Raw genomic sequence first — 19861 nt, 5'->3', positions numbered from 1 at the left:
GATCTGAACCCAAGAGAATTCAATTATTTTTCAATTTAAAATGACTCGCCTTGACCAGTCTAATTACCACCTCTAAATAGTAGTAGTTATTCTTCAAAAGTTTTGAACTTATAAAATCTTGCAGGCGTGCAACAGAGATGGGTTGTTTATGATCTACAACTCTTTCCAGAGGCCTGCGTCTTCCGAATCTTTAACAACGTTAGGTTACTTGGACAACGAATTCTTAAATCAACATGCAGGAAGTATGAAGTCAGTGGTTGAGGCAGCACATAAGCATGCCTAATCTAACCTCGATTCCTCCATTAACCATGCTCCCTTTATAACAACACCAGAAAATAAACAAGAGAAAATTTCCTCTGCTGATCACCACATAAACCGCCAAGCTGATGGCAACTTGTATCATCACCTTGGTTGTTCTTCTCATGGCACTCTTCCAATCAACATCTGCTACGAACATTCCTCCAAGGAATCAAGATCTAGGCGTCGCCATTGAAGAAATGCAGAAGGCTAACTACTTCACCTTCGTCATGCTGATCAACATGGTCCCTCTCGATCCAAAAATTCATGGAAATGTCACTTTCTTGATGCCCAATGACCGGATGTTGTCAAAAACAATAATTCCACACTCTGCAGTTTCTGCCTTCTTATATCGCCATTCAATACCCTCCCCTTTGCTTTTTGAGAATCTTCAATACATTCCAACAGGTTCAATTCTTCCCAGTTCAGAGCCGGAGTACATGCTCAAGATTTCAAACGGTGGTGGCAGGAGGAGTTTCTTCCTCAACGATGTGAGAATCATTAGCCCAAATATATGCACTGCAAGATCTTCCATCCGGTGCCATGGCATTGATGGGGTGTTGAGTGCAGTAAAGTTGCCAGGAAGTAACACTCCCCTGTCTACTTGCTCTAACAGCACGGGTTCTGCAGCATCACCCTCTCCGGTGGCTGCGCCACCATCACCAGCTCCAATTTTTCCTTTCTCTGATGATTCTCCTGTGCCTGCCCCGCAAACAGCTGATAGCAGCCAAAATAAATCAGGATCTTCACAGTTTCTATCAGATAGCAAACTGTTGAAATTTACAGGGACTCTTTTGGTAGTATCAATAATTGGAGTTTCCATGTGAAAGTTTATGAAAAATTTGAAAAAAACTTAAATATTTCAACTTGTAAATGTGCTTATTGATGGTTGGTAAGATTTTTTATGTATGTTTCAGCCTCAAATTCAGTGTATAATTGCATGGTGTGCTTAATTTTGATTAACTATTATTTTTTTAAATATTGTATTATGTTATGGGAACAACATAGAACAACTATGTTGGAAGTGAAAATAACTCAAAATGAGTGATAGGATTCACTGACTTATTTTTATGTTTAGAATGTTATAACGAGTCCGGCTTGATGACTTAGATGTGGAAGTAGTTAAGAGAATTTTTTTTAACTTTTTTTTGAAGTACACGTAATGTATTATCAAGTGTTATTACTCCACTATTCAAAACTTATGTTCACTATCTAATTACGTGCTCATTCTCTTAACATCCAATAAATTGTTTTTTTTTAATGTACTTTTCTCATAAGATGTCATTTTCATAATGAACATGCTCTTTCTATAACAAGCATGGCCTTCAATAATTGAATATGTTCTCCTAAAGGAACTTTCTGTTTACTAACTACCACTTTTATTTGCTATAAATATGAGAGTTTGGAAGGTTGAGAGGTGATCACAAAATAATAAAAAATACAACAAAGATCACTCTCAAATTAAACTCTCTCAAAGCTCTCTCAAATATTCTCTCTACTTTACTTTTTCCGTTTATCGTACTCTGCCGTTTTCTCCACCTTTCTTATTCTTCACTGTTGACCACCAAAGTTTGCATCCATATGCGTTTGCTGGCTATTATTGGCACTGTATTTGTAGTGAAGCTATTTTAAATTTAAGGTGTTCCATCCTAAGAGCATCGGTATTGAATTGAACGTGATGAATTTCCACTTTTTATCACTAAATTTAGATCTAACTCACAATGTATCCAAGGTTAGGATGAATGGATAGAGAGAGTCTTGAAGAATTCCACCTATATGACTACTCTCAACAATGCCAGAGTACTTGATGCTGTAAAAGTCACCTTTAAACTCTTGTATTCGTAGGGAGGCCAAAATTGAAGTATGCCGTGCTATACTTGCAAGATTGAGTACTTTTTTACATACTATAGTTGCTGCTTGGGGAAATTTTACTTTTACTCTTGAAGATATGTGCATTTTTTTGAAATTTCCTTATGTTGGGAGAGACAACTTTCGTTCCATCATACTTTCTAAGGAAGAGGAGAGTGTAAAGGAGTTTTTTGTAAACCTATTTAAGAGCCAAGTTCAAGCTTCCAAAGTAACACGCTCCTTTAATTGAGTAGGGCTCTTTTATAAGAAATTCAATATTAAAGGCAAAAGTAATCCTCTTAAATATCTAGATCACGCTCATGAGTTAGTGGCTTTGTTGATCATGTAGTTGGCTATATATGTCCTCTCAACTTGTCCAGATGATGGAATCTCTCTTCAATTAGTCCTTATGCAATCAAGATTGCTAAAGGTATGAGCTTTCCTTTTGATTGCACAAGGAATAGTTGAAGAGGAGATTCAATCATCCGAACACTTAGAAAGACATACCAAGCCATATGATAAACAAAGCCATTAACTCATGAGATTGATTTGGATATTTAAGAGCACTATTCTCTCTTTTAATATTGATTCTTATAGGAGAGCCCTACCTAGTTAAAGACATGCACCACTTTGGAAGCTTTAATTTGGCTTTTAAATAGGTCTACAAAGAACTCTTTGATACTTTTTTTTTCCCTATAAAGTATGATGGAATGAAAATCATCTCTTTCAACACAAGGAAGTTGTAAAAGAATGTGCACATCTTTAAGAGTAAAAGTTAACTCTCTTTAAGCAGTAACTATAACATGCGAAAAGGTACTCCATCTTGCAAGTATAGTGTGTCATACTTCAATTCTAGTTTCTTTATGAATATGGTGGAGTTTAAAGGTGGCTCTTATAGCATCAAAGACTCTACCATTGTTGAGAGCAGTTACTAGGCGGAATTCTTCAAAACTTTCTCTGTTTATTCATCCCAATCCTAGATTTATCGTGAGTTAGATTCAAATTTAGTGACAAAAAGTGAGAATTCACCGTATTCAAATCTAAACTTCAATATTGATGCTCTTAGGATGGGACACCTTATCTCTGGAGCAACTTCACTACAAATACAATGCCAATGATGATGCCATCATCTCAATTTTCAAGCATAAGAGGAACTTTACCAGTTCTCCTTACTCGCATTTTCTTAAAAAGAGAAGCTATAGTAGTATTTTTTCTTTTCTTTTCAATCAGGCTCACCATAGCAAACTTTTGACGTAAAATGAGTCTTGGCCATAAGATGAAAGAGTAAATTTCCTACAAGCATGAATAACAAACAACTATATAAATATTCATGCATTATCATTCCTACTTACGCACTATTACATCCTTTAAATTATAATAATGTTCCGTGTTTGTTTGTTTATCTTTATCTTTATGCCAATCAAAAAATAGATAAGAATATACACACACAAATCATTAAACACACACATAAAATAAAAAACCTTCCTGGTAATAATAAAAAAAAAAAATTTTCTTTCCTTTCTCAATGCAACATAGCAGCAGAAGAGAAACTATATAAAAAAGAAAAGATATTGTTGTAAAGAAACTTACTTGTGTAAAAAAATTTTAGATAGAAATCTTAGAGGTTGATTGTGGTTTTTTGCAAAACTATTCTCTCCTATTTTTAGATTTTGAGAAATTATTTTCCTAGTAGGAATCTAACACTTTAAATTGTCTTAGCAAATCTTTTTCCAATCTTCTTGTTTTTCCACATATATCTCTACTTCTTTTAATGTTTTCTTCATCTATCTTAAATTTTATTATTAGCATGCTTAAAAAAAATGAAAAGTGTTCAATTCTAAAATAAGCCCACGTAACAATCTTAGAACTCAATATCTACTTTACTAAGAAGGTGCCAACTTGAAGGATAAGTAACTACTCCATAAATCTAAAACATCTTACTTTCTTTTAAAATTTAAAATTCAAGCTAGAATGTCAGTTTAAGGAGGCAAGCCTTCTTTTGCGAGCTTCCACAACCTCGCATAGCAAGGTTTGTTATTAATCACAATATTCTAATTAAGCTTGAACAATTTATTAGCAAATCCTTTTACATCTCATTGTTTTTGTGCATATATCTCCACTTTCTAGGCCTCTCATCTTCAATTATTATTATGTATTATGCTTGAAAGATAAAATGTAAGATACATAGATCCGAAGTATATCCCACGATTTATCTGTCCAACGAAATAAACAATCTTAGAATGCAAAATCCACCTTTGTAACACCATGTCTTCTTTTGTTTTTTACTACCATGTTGCTTTACAACCTGTGCCTATGCTGGTGTTTTATTATCATCAAAGAAAATTGTTCTTCCAAGTGTCCTAGTAATTAAGGCTATTTGATTTTATATAATTCTAACAAAATTAATTCCTTTTTTAAATAATTTCAAGTTGGCATAACCTTGTGAACTACTGCTACTAGCTGTACCAGTTGAAATACAAAGATACTGGAATATTAATTTTTGAGCTAAATTTTGAATTGTGATTAAGCAGAAAAAGGCACTATATATATATATATATTTTCAAAATAATTAAAATTTACTCTAAAATGAAAGGTGGGTGCCTTTTCAAGTCTATGTGGTTGGCTAGAAAATATGAATGAAGATTTTCTCTGTTGAGTAGTGTTGAACAAGTTGGTGATTGGGTTAGAGTTCGCTTAGCTTGCCGGACGGACAATAAACGGCTTTGCCAGTTGATTCAAATCAATAACATTTTCCTTGGCATTAATTCTATTTTTTTGCCACTTCAAAAAGGTTAGGCCTACTATTGACTAGGATTCCATTTTATTCAGTGAGTATTGAAACAGTGATTAAATATATATATATATATGTCTGGTAAATTTAGACACATAAATATAAGGCATAATATACAAAAAAAAAGATTTAAATAAGTTTTTATAATTTTATTACGTTTAATCAAGTTCTTATATTTTTATTTTGAATCAAATAAACCCGTATATTTTTTATTTTGAGTCTGATAAGTTCTTATGACTAATAATTTACTTAATCAAAATATTATTTGTTATTTTATGTCACATGACAATGTGACATGTTAAAATATCATAATTAATTATAATGTGACATATTGGTATATATTAATACATGTTTACATGATATGATAATATGATCATGTAATATTTTTCACTTTTCATATCAATATTATGTCAGTACCAGGTAGATATAAAATTATAAATGATATTTTTACTAATGATAATTAGTCAATTATTAATCATAAAAGTTTATTTGATTCAAAATAAAAATATGAGAGCTTGATTAAACGTAATAAAATAATAATGACTTGTTTGAATATTCTTAAATAGTTTAAGAGCTTATTTGAGTATTACACCTAAATATAATAAAATCTCTTTATTTATTATTATTTTATTTTCAATTAAAATCTCATATTCGTTAAATTATAAGTATCATAATCATAAAAATATAATAAAAACTCTTTATGCATTATTAATTGATTTCTATTTAGATATTTGTCTTAAAAATTTAATTGTGAAAAATTCAAATCGAGAAATGTTAAACTCTAAATAAGTCAACTAAGAGACGTGGCACTTTTATCATTGAATTTTATATTATTTACGAACACAATCTCTTTGTTTTGTTTCCTCCACTTTCTCTTTCGACTAAAATTTTTGGATAAGTTGAATTCTAACAAGTTGGATTACGAAATAGTAAGTAATAAGGAAAAGAGAGAGAAAAAAAAATACAAAAATAGCAATCCCCTATTCAAAAAAGAAAAGTAAATGTTAGGTACTTCCCATAATGGAGGAAAGAATATATATATATATAAAAAGGAAAACTTAGCTTTAATTGTGAGAACAAATTTCTCTTGTACTAATAAGAGTTTAACCTAAGACGATAAGATTAAGTTTAGAGCACGATAAACCTTCTTCTATTGGGCCATGAAATTTTACCCAATTTTATTTACTTGGGGTTATTTTACTATTAAAATTATTTCACAACATAAATAAATTTGTTACCCATGAATAGCACATGGTTGATAATTAAAAAAGAGTTGTGCTCCTTCATCCCAACCTTCAAAAATTTATATATATGTGTTGTGTTTATGAAAAGCATGTGCCATGTTTATCATTCGTAGTAAAAAAAAAATACTTTATCTATTTAATTTCAATGGCAATATTCTTCGATTCTTTCTCCCATTTACAAGAATAGTATATGACTTCAACTAAGGATTTATAAACCTCAAATATAAGTATGATATGAAGTGATACTTTGTGATTATATAATATATATAAAATAAAAAATTACAAATGATTTCTATATATAAAGGGTTTTTTTCTTTTTTGATGGACACAAATCAATAGATCAAATCACGTTAAACTCTTATAATATATTAATGTTTCATTTCTTTAATTAAAAAATTCATACTGATTTGCTTCTCGTGGCAATGATTTATTAAGATGTTAAAGGGTTTGAACAATTAATTTGGAAAATTATGAAAGAATTAAAAACATAGAACTTCGTGGGCAACGTGACAGTTGAGGTAGCAACTCTGATGAATTCTTGTTTGGTCAAAAGAGTTGGGTTAGGTAGCCAACAAGTTTTCGTGTTAATGAGTTGGATGCTAGTTCTACGATGGTGATTGATTGCAGGATCTTTCTTTCTTTCTTTCTTTTTTATTACCAAATAATATATAGAAGTAGGAATTTGTAATTAAAGTTAAATATTAAATTTTATACAAAAAATTTAAAAATAAATTGATTAATCGATCATTTTATAATTCAATAAATTTAACATAAAATTTGACAAAACTTGGGTATAAAGAGATTTTAATTTAAAATCTCAAAATTTCAAAACTTCTTTGTCAAGTCTTAATATTAACAACATTAACGGAAAGTCAGATTAAACTAATAAGATTGTAACATCATGATGTCATAATGGTACTTCTTTTTCTTCTGGTAAAAAACTGTACTACTTAGACATGATCGAGAGTGGTACTATTTTTGTTTGGTAAAAAATTGTACTAGTTAAACATGGTCATGATGGTCAAATATTTAACGCATTTGAATATTACACCCAAATTAAATAAAAAAATAAACTTCACATAAATCTTCTGTATTATGACATTTTCTCATATATAGTCTTGGTATTTTTTTTCACAAGCAAAATATTAAGAAAAAAAACTGATATTATATAAGAAAATACCATAGCACAAGATATTTATGTAAAGTTTACCCTCAATAAAAAGCATACATTGTGGCAGAGGAGGAGGTAGGGGGGCTAGTAAGAGCCCTCATCCCTCAAAGTTTTAAAATCTTATAATTTTGTCTTTTTTAAAAAATTTATAATTTCATCCTTAATTTTTAAAAAATTTTATAATTTCACCTCTATAAACATTGAACTTTTTATTTTCGTCTCCCAAACATGAAATCTGGATTTCATCACTATATCGTGGTATGATATTTTCTCACATAATTCTTTGATTATTTTTTGACAAATAAAATCTTGAAAAAAACCTAATATTATATGAGAAAATACTATAATACAAAGTGTCTATGCGGAGTTTAATTTAAATAAAAAGCATACATCTTCCTCCAATAATTGAAAACTAATTGAAAGAGTTGAATTTGAAATATCTTTTTTTTTTTCTAAAAATTGGACCATTAATATGTATTTTTTTTAAATTCAACCAATAAGAAATGGATGAATGAAATGGAAATGGAATGGATAGCACCCGAGCATTTGACTCATTGATTTATTCAGATGAAGAGGGTGCATATGTAAATGTAAAAAATTTGTGACATTTATTAAAGGGCATTGATGTTAGTGGGCTGTCACAAATTTAATTTGTGAAATATAAGCAACCGACCCTTTAAGTTAATTAATAATTTTTTTTTCAGATTTCTACATTTGCCTATCTCTAAACCAAATCAATTACCTAATAAATTATTACTCTGTAGGTTAATGATAAGATTTTTAATCTTATAATCAAAGTTAGACAATCATTATATATTTTTAAATAATTTATTTATCTATTAATTTTAATAAATATATTTTAATGTGATATGTGTCAATTTGTTTTATATGATTTGTGAAATTTAAAATGTTCCAATAGATAATAATGTATAAAACTATTACGAGATAGTCAATATTAAAGTTTTCATGATTAATTGAATAAAATATTTTATTTTAATTTTTTAATAGGGGCAAGGTAATATAAATCTAATCCTTTGAGCAAGATACATATGCCTATTATATTCAGCCAAATATTTACGTTTCTTATTATTTTAACATTGAACATAAAAAAAACCAAAAATAGATTAAATTCATATTACAACAAAATTTAACTTTAATAAGAAAAAAGAAAGCCTAAGTTCCTTTTTGTTGAGCAACAATTCAATTTTAGTGTTGTTAATTTTCCACAAGACAAATCAAATGCTATGAGATGTTTGTGGCACTTTCTTAAGCTTTCCCGATCAAATCTAACAAAGATATTTATTATGTGATGAAAGGCTAATATCTATTTTTGAGTTTTAAGAGTTTTATTCATACCTCTTCAACAAAATGACTTGGACAATTTGTGACCACAGACCTAACAAAAGATTAATTGGTCAGGTATCAGTATAGACGTTTTTATGACTTTATCTATGTTAAATTAAAATATTATTGCTTTATCCTGTTACTTTAAACCATTATTACTTTGAATCAAATAGTATTCCAAGTACCAAATGGTCAAAATGAAACTATTTTATTTGAAAAAATCACAATTAGACTGAATTGAAGGCGCATCTCTCTCTTATGCTAGAGATCAAATACCAAACTTTAAGACTTGAATTTGAGGTGTCTAAGTTAGAGTTTCAAGGCGGATGGTAGTTAGGACCAGATAGGGGCATGTCCTTCCCCTAAAGTTCTCAAATTCTTACGATATTAATCTTGCAAATTAGGCCAATTCAAAAGATTACATATATATATATATATATTAACCCCCAAAATTGTTGATCTTACATATTATAATATTATTTTCGTACATATTATATTGTCCCCCGTCTCCACTTAATTAACCTGAGCTCTCCACTGATTCTAATTGCTAGGATAAGGTCGTGTATTTATGTCTAAAATGGAAAAGAAAAAAAAACACAGAGGGGAACAAGTGGTAAAACCCACCAAAACCAAGACAAATGTTCCACGTGTTGGACAGCCTACACTAAGTGGGAAGTAATCAAACAAAGAAAGGGTGTGGCAGTAGCATAACCGACGTAAGGCAAGATCTTTGGAGAGGAAGAAAGGGCCCAAAAGCCCAAAGGGGAGGGGCTGGGGAGGTAGGTAGGGTTAAAAGGGGGAGGTTTGACGAAGAAAGAAGGCTGTGGGTGTCTGGTGTCCATTTGAATGTGAGATGGGCATGCTTTGCTGCTCTACTCTCCCTCACCCTCTAAGACCCACCCACTCCGTCTCACCCATATGCTCTACCTACCTCCCTCTTCTCTTCTCTTTTATTTATTACTCTAACCTTTCCTATCTCTTTCCCTCTAACCCACCTCCGGGCTCCTCTCCCTCTCTCCAAAAACAATACTATCCCAACAAAATCAAAGAAGAAATTAAACAAGAAAACAGAAACACACACGCCCCCATCAGAGCCTATTACCATGATATCCATTGCTGATCCTGTTGAACCCCAAAAGCCAGAGCTTTCTCCTTCTTTGTCTCCTCCAGCAACAAAACCTTCCTCTGAAACTACTGGTGATCACGTATTCAGGTCGAAGTTGCCTGACATTCCAATCTCAAACCACCTCCCTCTCCATACTTACTGCTTCGAAAACCTTTCGAGTTTCCCTGATAAACCATGTTTGATCTCTGGATCTTCCGGAAAAACCTATTCTTTCTCCGAAACTCACTTGATTGCACGGAAGACAGCAGCTGGTTTATCCAATTTAGGCATCAGAAAGGGAGATGTCATCATGATTCTTCTCCAAAACTGTGCTGAATTCGTTTTCTCTTTCATGGGAGCTTCCATGATAGGAGCAGTTTCCACCACGGCCAACCCTTTTTACACACCAACAGAAATCTTCAAGCAATACAAAGCTGCACAAGCCAAACTCATAGTCACCCAATCCCAATACGTTGACAAGCTTAAAGACACCAGCAACAATGAAAACTTCCCTAAAATAGGCGAAGATTTCAAGGTGATCACCATCGATGACCCCCCAGAAAACTGCTTACATTTCACAGTGTTATCAGAGGCAAATGAAAACGAGATCCCTCAAGTTTCCATTGACCCTGATGACCCTGTAGCTTTACCATTCTCTTCAGGAACAACAGGATTACCGAAAGGAGTCATTTTAACTCACAAAAGCTTGATCACGAGCGTGGCTCAGCAAGTAGATGGAGAGAACCCAAATCTGTATTTGAAACATGACGACGTTGTCTTGTGTGTTTTGCCTTTGTTTCACATTTACTCACTCAACAGCGTGCTCTTGTGTTCCTTGAGAGCTGGAGCTGCCGTTCTGTTAATGCAGAAGTTTGAGATAGGGGCATTGTTGGAGCTGATACAGAGGCATAGGGTGTCGGTGGCAGCGGTGGTGCCGCCGTTGGTATTGGCTTTGGCTAAGAATCCGATGGTGGCTCAGTATGATTTGAGCTCCATCAGGGTGGTGCTTTCAGGGGCAGCCCCGCTCGGGAAAGAGCTTGAAGAGGCTCTCAGGGGACGGGTTCCTCAAGCCGTTTTGGGTCAGGTTAGTAGTTGTTTTTTTGTCGAATGCATTTCCTAACTGAAGTTCATGCAAAAAGAGAGTGATAATTTCATCAAATTAAGAACGAGATTTATTTTATTTTATTTATTTATTGTTTACATATACAATTTTCCGTTTAACGAATTGGGCGGGTTAAGGAAGTAGAGGTTTTTTGATATTTTAGGAGAAAATCAAGGGTATTTTGGTAATTAAAAAATTACATGTCAACGACAAGGACTCGACTACTGAAACGTAGGTTTTTTTTTAAGGAATCAAAGTATCCTCTAAAACGTTAACGGAAATGTAACGAAAAGAAATTAGGACGATAAATGCCTTTCTACACTACTTTAAATTAATGTCAAATTTAAACTTCGGTTTATTTGTAAATTAATAATTACATATAAGATATGTTAAATGAGTTAATTCGAATCAAGTAATGCCATTTGTATTTATCAAATTTCAATCTTGCTTTTGGTCTCTAAATTTCGATTCTATTTAATGATTAGACTAAATAAATTAACACAAGTGATAAATAGTATTTCAAAATAAATTAAAGTTGACGAGCAAAAAAATTGGAGAATAGTCAGAGCTCATGTCAGTCGCATGACTCCATTGATTCATCGCCCTCTTTTGGAGATGAGAGGAAGCCCCCCAATTGATGTCTACGTGCCCCTGAATTAAATTAAAGTTGAGGAAAACATTTCAATTCATGTTTGATAATCTTCTTGCTTGAATGTGCGGCGCGACTAAACCATTTAACAACTAAATAAGCCTTAGGAACAGGATGTCTTAGTCTTATATTAATGCTTCAATGCCCCTTTTCCTTCTAATAATGTGTATGAAAAGTAGCTCCTATAACTTAGAAGATTTACGCCCACTAACCTTTTGGCTAAACTTACAAGAGTAGATGGTATTTTTCTTTCTTATTTTCATAGAAAAAAACTAATGTATATGTTTTCAAGTTTCTTATGTTGATACTCTTGGCACTGTCTGTTTTCTTCCTAGGAACATTGTTATTTATATCATTGTAATGTTCTAGCTTGTAAAAAGAATCAAATCATCAAATAGTCTCAAAGGGGTTTTTAGAACAAGGAAATTGTAGTTCCTTTAGGCAGTTGGGTAACTAAAAGGGTCAATGGTTATAATCAATATAATAATGATGATAATGATGGATGGACCTAGGATAAAAGGATCCCAACTGCCCCAAAGTCTTGGGAAAATGGAGGAGGAAACTGCCCCAAACTCATGTGCAAGATCCCAAAAACAAGGGCATAAATGGCAACATGGTCAGTCTGAACTAAACATAAGGTCCCATTCAAAAGGGCCTTTTTTTCATATCTGGGTGGCATTTAGTGGTCTTTTCTTCAGAGTTCTGAGGAATGCAAATCAATGCTGAGAGCATTTACTGACGAGATGAGGAAATATTTCTAGTGTTGAGCTTGGAGCCAAGAGTGGGTAGGGTCCCCTTGCTTCCAACACCCAAATTACCATCAGAAAAGTACCCTGGAAAAATGAATAAAAACAAAAAACAAAAAGGTCTGCAGTCCTTGTGCTTTCATTTCATTTGTGTCTTTCATGAAAAGGACTTTTATTAGATCAGAGGATGAATGGTATTTTGGAAAGCTAGCAATAGCATCGGAGTTATGTTAAGAAGGGGAAAAAATAGAGAATGAAAACAGAGTATGATTTAGGTTGTGACCTTATCCAATTCCCTGAAGTAAATAGAGATTTTAGATTTTAAAATTCTAATGATAATGTTTTTTTGCTTACAAATACAATTCCTAAACAAATCCATCATTTTTAATTGAAATTTACCAATAGTGAACCATATAAGAGTTTTTTTTTTTTTTCTCAAAAAGGCTCCTTCACCGATACTTGACTACTGACTAGTCTCCACCATCAACTTGGAGGCGGTTTTAGTGGGCTGATTGGAGGTCCCAAGTCCCAACAATCTATCAAATCTACAAGTCATTTGCTCGGCCCTCATGTAGTACGGGCTTCATTAGGTCTCGACCCAAAAGTTTTATAAGCCCAATAATCTGCATGCCAATTATGGGCATATTCATTGGTTTGCTCCCAGTTTCTAGGAAGCAAATATCATGCAGATTATATACTGTACTGTGTACAATGCATTGACTACTTGTTTTTTCACAAACATAGGGGTATGGAATGACGGAGGCTGGACCAGTTCTATCCATGTGCCTAGGATTTGCAAAGCAGCCATTCCCAACCAAGTCAGGCTCATGCGGCACAGTGGTTAGGAATGCTGAGCTTAAGGTCATTGACCCTGAAACCGGCTTCTCCCTTGACTACAATCAACCTGGCGAGATTTGCATTCGCGGATCCCAAATCATGAAAGGTTGAGAAATATATCATCAAAACTGTTTGATCTATATATGAAATTGGTCTCTAAAAATCCTGGTCGTCTTAACATTTTCATGCACAAATTGCAGGTTATTTGAATGATACCTCATCCACAGCAACTACCATAGATGTGGAGGGTTGGCTTCATACAGGTGACATAGGTTATGTGGATGATGATGATGAGATTTTCATTGTTGATAGAGTAAAGGAAATCATCAAATTCAAAGGCTTCCAAGTATGTTTCTCCCCAACTAATTTCTTTATTGTTCAACTTTTGGCAGCAGCAACATTAATTTCTTTTGCCTGTTGTTTAGGTGCCACCAGCTGAGCTGGAGTCCCTCCTTGTAAGCCATCCATCAATTGCAGATGCAGCTGTAGTTCCGTATGTGCTTTCCACTTGCTTAATTCACTTTCATTCACAGCTGATATATATAGTTTCTCTTAATTGCTAAATATAGATATACTTTTGGATGGTTTTCCAACGCTTAGTCCAACTCACACAATATGCAACTCAAACAGGCAAAAAGATGAAGTTGCTGGTGAAGTTCCTGTTGCATTTGTGGTTCGATCAAATGGGTTTGAACTTACTGAAGAAGCCGTCAAAGAATTCATAGCTAAACAGGTAATGTTTCACTAATTCCTTACAAAGAGAAACAAAAGAAAAAAAAAAAAAGAAGAAACATTTCCCCCTTTCATGGTTGTAAGTAATGAAACCCCTTTGTTATCATGTGCCAAAACAGGTGGTTTTCTACAAGAAATTGCATAAGGTGCACTTCGTTCATGCAATTCCCAAGTCTCCAGCAGGAAAGATACTGAGAAAAGATCTGAGAGCCAAGCTGGCTGCCGCCACTACCCTGCCTTGAAAATTCTTCCAGTAATTTTCATTTGGCCTTCGTCAGGCAACCATGGTGATTTTCGGGGTGGGCTTAATGTGCCGAAAAAGAGTTGTTGGATGCACAAAACAAAATCACAATCCTTGCCATTAGTCCTATGTTGTATTACGTTGTTTCTTTCTTTGTCTCAAATTGGTCCATGCTCGTAATGTAATTTGTTTCGTCGTATTCTTGAAATAAGAGGGAATCAAGTCCGTTCTCGTCGCCTGTATAAGACTGGAAGGTCTAGACAGACATTTTAACTTGGGAGCTCCAACTGTAATGTTCTCTTTTGTATGGAAAAAAGAAGAGAAAAAAAAATTATTCTTTGAATTGCTTCCTTATTAAAAATTTCACATTTTGTGATTAGAGTTGTAAATGGATAGATACTTGTTTTTTTGAGATACCATATCTGAAATTCAATTAATTTGTAAGATATTTAAATTATATTAAAATTTGAATAAAATTATAAAACACTATCTAATATTAAATAAAATTGTTATTTTTTTCAAGAAAAGAGATGTGCATTCAACTATTTAAGTATGATGTCCATTCAATTATAATTAAAGTGGAGTATTGAAATGTCAAATTACACTATAGAAATTAAAAAAAAATGTTTATTAAAAAGTAACATAATTAGGGAAAAAAACATATAAGTAAAATAATCATGTGAAGGATCTTCAACTTTAACCTAATCTGTTTAGGGAAGAAGTTACATGATCGTTTATGTCAATTGTCCAATTAAGGTCAAGATTTTGGTATCATATGAAATAAGTAATGTTCCTTTTTGTTTTATTTCTTAAAAATATTAACCCATTTAAATATTATTCATCAATTAATTTATGAATGTAGACAATTTTGAGTAAATTAATTTGGGCACATTATAATAATACTGATGACTTTTTTTAACACAATTAATTAAAAAGAATGATGAATTTTTTCTAATTAAATACATCACCAAAGATTATACTTTAAAAAAATTCTTTAGTTATATCGAATTGAATGATTATGACATGATTATACAATAATTCAAATTCATTTAACTGCATATCATTTACTATTTGAAAAAAAAAATCTAAACATATTAACGACTTATTACTAAGATCATTTGACATTGGTTACCTTTGATGGCAATAAAATGAATTTATTTGCCTAAAGCACTCGAATTAGAGATTGGGAGTGTTCTATACCCGGTTCAACCGGAATCCGGTTCAACTTAAAAGAAAAAAAGTAAAACGCAGCCGTCAAAACCGCCAATTCAGTCTAAGCACAAACCCTACCAAAACCCTGAACCTTCTCTTCTATTTTTGCCTCTCTCTTTCTCACTTTCCACAAACTTTTCTATTGTAATTTTTTTTAATGGAAAGAGAGAATTTATCTCAAATTTCTTGCTCTTCAAGCCAATAAATAAGCAAAATCTTTCTTATTCTTAAAAAAAAAACCTTAAAAACCAATCTAACATTTTTTTGTTCAAAATAGAAATGGCAAAAACATATGCAATGGGGCTAATCTCAGCTTTGGCAGCAGCCTCTGCTTCTTCTTCGTCTCTTTTATCCCAAACCAATAACAACATTGCTTTTTCCGATGGACCCTTTAATTTCCCTTTATTTTCTTCTTCTCCTTCTCCTTCTCCTTCTCCTTCTCCTTCTTCAGGTTCTCCTCAGTCTTCTTCTGGGCAATTGCAGTCGCAACCGTCTGTTTCACCGGCGTCGACTGCTGATAAGGAGGCTTCTGGGAGTGTTAGGGTTAGGAATGATAATCCAAGGACGTCGTCTGCTGGGTTTGATCCTGAGGGTTTGGAGAGAGGGGCTAAGGCCTTGAGGGAAATCAGCAGCTCCCCTAATGCCAAAAAGGTTTCAGATTTAGCTAGCAAAATTGCCTTTTCTTTTTTTAAATGGTTGTTCTAGTGATTTGGTTTGGGTTTTTTGTGGCGTTTTTGAAAGTTGGTTTATCTCGTTCTTTAGTTTTTAGAAGGGTTTTGAAGGGATTTTGGGATTAATCAAAAGTTTATGCAAATGTTTTGCTTTTTTAATGTTTAGTTGCTGGGTCAATTGTTGTGGAATTTCTTTTTCTGAGTTTATGAGGAGGATTGATTTATGTAATTATATATCTTCTGCAATTTTGGTTATTCGTTTTGTTAAAAGTGGTAAAGAATTTGATGCTAATGGCTTGTTGCTGGTGTAGGCTTTTGAACTTATGAAGAAGCAAGAAGAGACAAGGCAGGCCGAGTTGGCTGAAAAAGCTGCAGAATTTAAGGCAATGCAAGCCCAAGCTGAAACTGTAAGATCCCTACTGAAATTCTCTTGATGTTAGTACCTTGGTTAATTAATTAATGGTTCGTGGTTTAAAGGTTAATTTTGAATTTGCAAGTGTTGTTCCTTAATAGCATCAAGGTTAATCTGCTTGATTGGATTTTTTGGGGTGATTTTCGTAGTTTTGTTGTACCCTTTTAATTCTTTTAAGCATTGGAATCTCATTTGAGTTCTAACCAGACAATTCTTCGTATTTTTATTCACCTTTGACTTATTGTACATGAAATGCCTCTAGTTAGTAGGAGTTTTAGGTTGCGGTAAGATACAACTAGTTTTTAATTCCTGTAGTTTAGTTGGGCTGTGGAGCTTTTTGGTATTACATTGTGTTGTTATTTGTGGTTAAGTCAATATTGCAAGGCTTGAACTTGATTTTCTACTTGAGCTTCTCCATATATCCTTGGTGAAATTTTGGTTATTCGAACGGATATTAAGTTTTTCCATGTGAAGCTCCTTTCTGCTATGTAAACGTGTCTCTGCAGGAGCATGTCCTTTTGAAATTTGTAGTCTTATTTTTTCCCTATTTATTTACAGATAGCAATGTAATTTATTAAACTAAATGGCCTTTGGGGTTTATAGGCTTTGGTCATTCAAACAGTAAGCAATACCAGGCTCTAGAATTAGCACACAACATTCTACATTTTGTGTACGTTACCTTTTTCTTTTCTAAACTTTCTTCCAAATGTTTTGTTGTCTTTGGAACTGTCTGTTATGGTTATATAATTTTTCTTATTATTATTGTTTTTGAATATCTACCCTGCTGCTGGCAGGAGAGACAAAGGGTAATATACGATGAACAGAAGAAGCTAACTCAGCATCAAGCCCAAACAAAATCACAGATGGCTCGTTATGAGGATGAATTGGCAAGGAAGAGGATGCAGGCATGTATCCATTGATGCTTCAGCATTCACGAAGTTGTTACTATATATAAACATATATGGGAAAGAATGTAAATATTTTATGTTATTGTAGGCAGAAAATGAATACCAAAGAGCAAGAAATCAAGAGCTTGTAAAACTGCAAGAGGAATCAGCAATTAGACAGGAGCAGGCTCGGCGAGCTACAGAAGAACAGATTCAAGCACAGCGGCGACAAACAGAGAGGGAGAAAGCTGAGATTGAACGTGAAACAATCAGAGTGAGAGCTATGGCAGAAGCAGAAGGGAGAGCCCATGAAGCAAAGCTTGCTGAAGAAGTTAATAGGCGCATCCTTGTAGATCGTGCAAATGCAGAAAGAGAGAAGTGGGTTGCTGCAATAAATACTACTTTTGACCATATTGGAGGTATTGATTCAATATTATGCACTCAAATAGTGTAGGAAGCTTTAAACAGCTTGATTCTGAAAATCACACATTCCCATTTTTAATATTTTCTTCAAATGTAGCTGTAACTTCAAAAATATTGTACATTGGTTACTGAGGGGGGGAGGTAGATGCCATTTATCTGTCGTCTAGTTTCTTAATAATCTGACCTAGTAGAAGAAAATCATGGCACTGATTAATTCTGTTGCTTCTATGGTTTTGTTTCTGTACTAAATACAGTGGTATATTTTAAATGTTTATTCTGATGGCCTGAAAGGGAATTCGAGCTCAATGTTGACTTTGATATGTTGTTTAAGTGCCATTTGTTTATCTGTTACTGCTTAATAAGGTGTGGCTTAATGTGACAACATCTCTCTTTTTTAGGTGGTTTGCGAGCCATTTTGACAGATCAAAACAAGCTGGTTGTGGCTGTTGGGGGGTTGACAGCTCTTGCTGCTGGCATTTACACCACCAGGTAAATGATAGATTTTGCTTGAAGATTGCATATCTGTGTCTTTTTTCCATCTGTATGTTTTAGGTGTTGGTGAGTTGTCTTAAAGATGCTAATGAAATGATTAAGTGCCTGAAATATTCTTGTGTCAATGTAGATTTGTTTATTCTTCTTGAATATTTCTTGTTTCTGAAATAAGGTGGTTTTTACTTGCTTTGCTCAATACCCATAAAAACTTTCATTTGGTTCTTTACATTGCATTGTAACAAAGGTAGCTGGCGGTGGGATAATGTTCTGTTGCTTTGCCTTTGGGATTACCTTTTTCTGGTTTAACTGAAAGTCTCTCAAAAAATCTCATTCTGCTGATACCAAGTTCTTAGATATTGTAACCTCTCTATGGAGTTCTCTCTTAGGCTGTGGATATTTTCAGGAAATCTCACACAAAATCTCTTCAAGGAGTTTAGGGGTAAAGCTCCTTGAGAATTCTTTTGCCCAAAGGGTTTTTAGCTAACTATGTGGGGAATATTTTTAAATATAAAGATTCCTTGAGAATTCTTTTCCATTCTCCCTTTATTTTCTGGTAAAAAGATGTAGACTTAGTGAAACCAAAGGACCCATATTCAAACTTTTGATGAAATTAAATTCAATACCCCTGCATCATTATTTTTTTATCAGAATTTGCCACTTTTAATGTCACTTTATATATTGATCACAATTGTGAGGGTAATTGCTTACACATTTGCCACCCCTCTGATGCAGAGAAGGTGCAAGGGTGATTTGGGGCTACGTGGATAGAATTCTGGGACAGCCATCACTTATTAGAGAATCTTCCAGAGGGAAGTACCCTTGGTCTGGCATCTTTTCACGTGCTATGAGCTTTCCATCACGTACTGGCGATAAAATATCATCTTCAAAAAATGGAAATGGGTTTGGTGATGTGGTTTTACACCCTTCTCTTCAAAAACGAATTCAGCAGCTAGCTGGTGCAACTGCCAATACAAAAGCCCACCAAGCACCATTTAGGAACATGCTTTTTTATGGCCCTCCTGGGACAGGGAAAACAATGGCTGCAAGAGAATTGGCTCGTAAATCTGTATGAGCTCTTACACCTTCGTAATGCCATTTATTGCTTTACTTATATATCTTCTAATTTGCAAAAGTTGATTTCTTTGTTTTGAAGGAATGTTTCTTTAAAAAAATTCATATTGGTTTCTTTGAGCACCTTGATTCAGCTCAGTCGGACTGTTAGATTTTGGGTATACATTCAAGTGTATGGATACTTTTGCAAGTTTGGAAACATGTCAATCTGTTATAAGCTTAATTTATATAAAGTACAGTGAATTAAGTAAGGAAATTGAATAGGAGAAGTTTTTTTTTTCTTTCTCTGGAACAATACTTGACTGTTGTTGATTTTATATGTTTGTATACAACATTGAAATAGTTTATGATAAATGTTCGAAATCGGTTGCTTTTTTGTTCATTTGTTTTCATTCTCTGATATTCTTTCAATTTTCAGGGATTAGATTATGCATTGATGACGGGTGGAGATGTTGCTCCACTGGGACCACAGGCAGTTACAAAGATACACCAGTTATTTGACTGGGCAAAGAAGTCTAAGAGGGGCTTGTTGCTTTTTATTGATGAAGCAGATGCATTTTTGTGCGAGTAAGTGACACCATTTAGT

At 33.5% G+C, this 19861-nt stretch overlaps 3 protein-coding genes across 3 annotated transcripts in view; all 3 read left to right on the top strand.

Annotated features, from left to right (window-relative positions):
- The first annotated feature begins 51 nt into the window (after positions 1-51).
- LOC110415829 (Fasciclin-like arabinogalactan family protein) lies at positions 52-1292 on the top strand. Its single transcript, XM_021427575.1, has one exon. The coding sequence runs from the start codon at positions 387-389 to the stop codon at positions 1122-1124; it is 738 nt and encodes a 245-aa protein (XP_021283250.1). The 5' UTR covers positions 52-386; the 3' UTR covers positions 1125-1292.
- Positions 1293-9650: 8358 nt separating this feature from the next.
- On the top strand, positions 9651-14468 carry LOC110415469 (4-coumarate--CoA ligase 2). The gene is made up of 6 exons (XM_021427135.2): positions 9651-10884; positions 13042-13240; positions 13335-13480; positions 13560-13627; positions 13765-13867; positions 13986-14468. Exons 1-6 carry the CDS (start codon positions 9799-9801, stop codon positions 14106-14108), a joined length of 1725 nt encoding a protein of 574 aa, XP_021282810.1. The 5' UTR covers positions 9651-9798; the 3' UTR covers positions 14109-14468.
- A 911-nt stretch (positions 14469-15379) lies between these two features.
- The window catches only part of LOC110414949 (uncharacterized), a 5948-nt gene continuing 1466 nt past the window's right edge, over positions 15380-19861 (top strand). The window contains exons 1-7 of the mRNA XM_021426366.1: positions 15380-15970; positions 16302-16397; positions 17197-17307; positions 17399-17708; positions 18111-18201; positions 18937-19270; positions 19694-19842. Of these exons, the coding sequence (XP_021282041.1) occupies positions 15599-15970; positions 16302-16397; positions 17197-17307; positions 17399-17708; positions 18111-18201; positions 18937-19270; positions 19694-19842 (1463 nt within the window). The 5' untranslated portion in view covers positions 15380-15598. The remainder of the gene's footprint in view (positions 15971-16301; positions 16398-17196; positions 17308-17398; positions 17709-18110; positions 18202-18936; positions 19271-19693; positions 19843-19861) is intronic.

Source organism: Theobroma umbraticum, unplaced genomic scaffold (genome assembly GCF_002168275.2).
Source record: "Theobroma umbraticum cultivar Fairchild unplaced genomic scaffold, ASM216827v3 scaffold_147.0, whole genome shotgun sequence".
NCBI classification, from domain to species: Eukaryota; Viridiplantae; Streptophyta; class Magnoliopsida; order Malvales; family Malvaceae; genus Theobroma; species Theobroma umbraticum.
This window is presented reverse-complemented; position numbering and strand designations above follow the sequence as displayed.

Bases quoted from the DNA above. Each gene is read 5' to 3' on its own strand.
- LOC110415829 (XM_021427575.1), top strand. From the start codon at position 387: ATGGCAACTTGTATCATCACCTTGGTTGTTCTTCTCATGGCACTCTTC.
- LOC110415469 (XM_021427135.2), top strand. From the start codon at position 9,799: ATGATATCCATTGCTGATCCTGTTGAACCCCAAAAGCCAGAGCTTTCT. The intron at 13,241-13,334 runs GTTGAGAAATAT...CACAAATTGCAG, and splicing joins CGGATCCCAAATCATGAAAG to GTTATTTGAATGATACCTCA. The intron at 13,628-13,764 runs GTATGTGCTTTC...CAACTCAAACAG, and splicing joins GCAGATGCAGCTGTAGTTCC to GCAAAAAGATGAAGTTGCTG.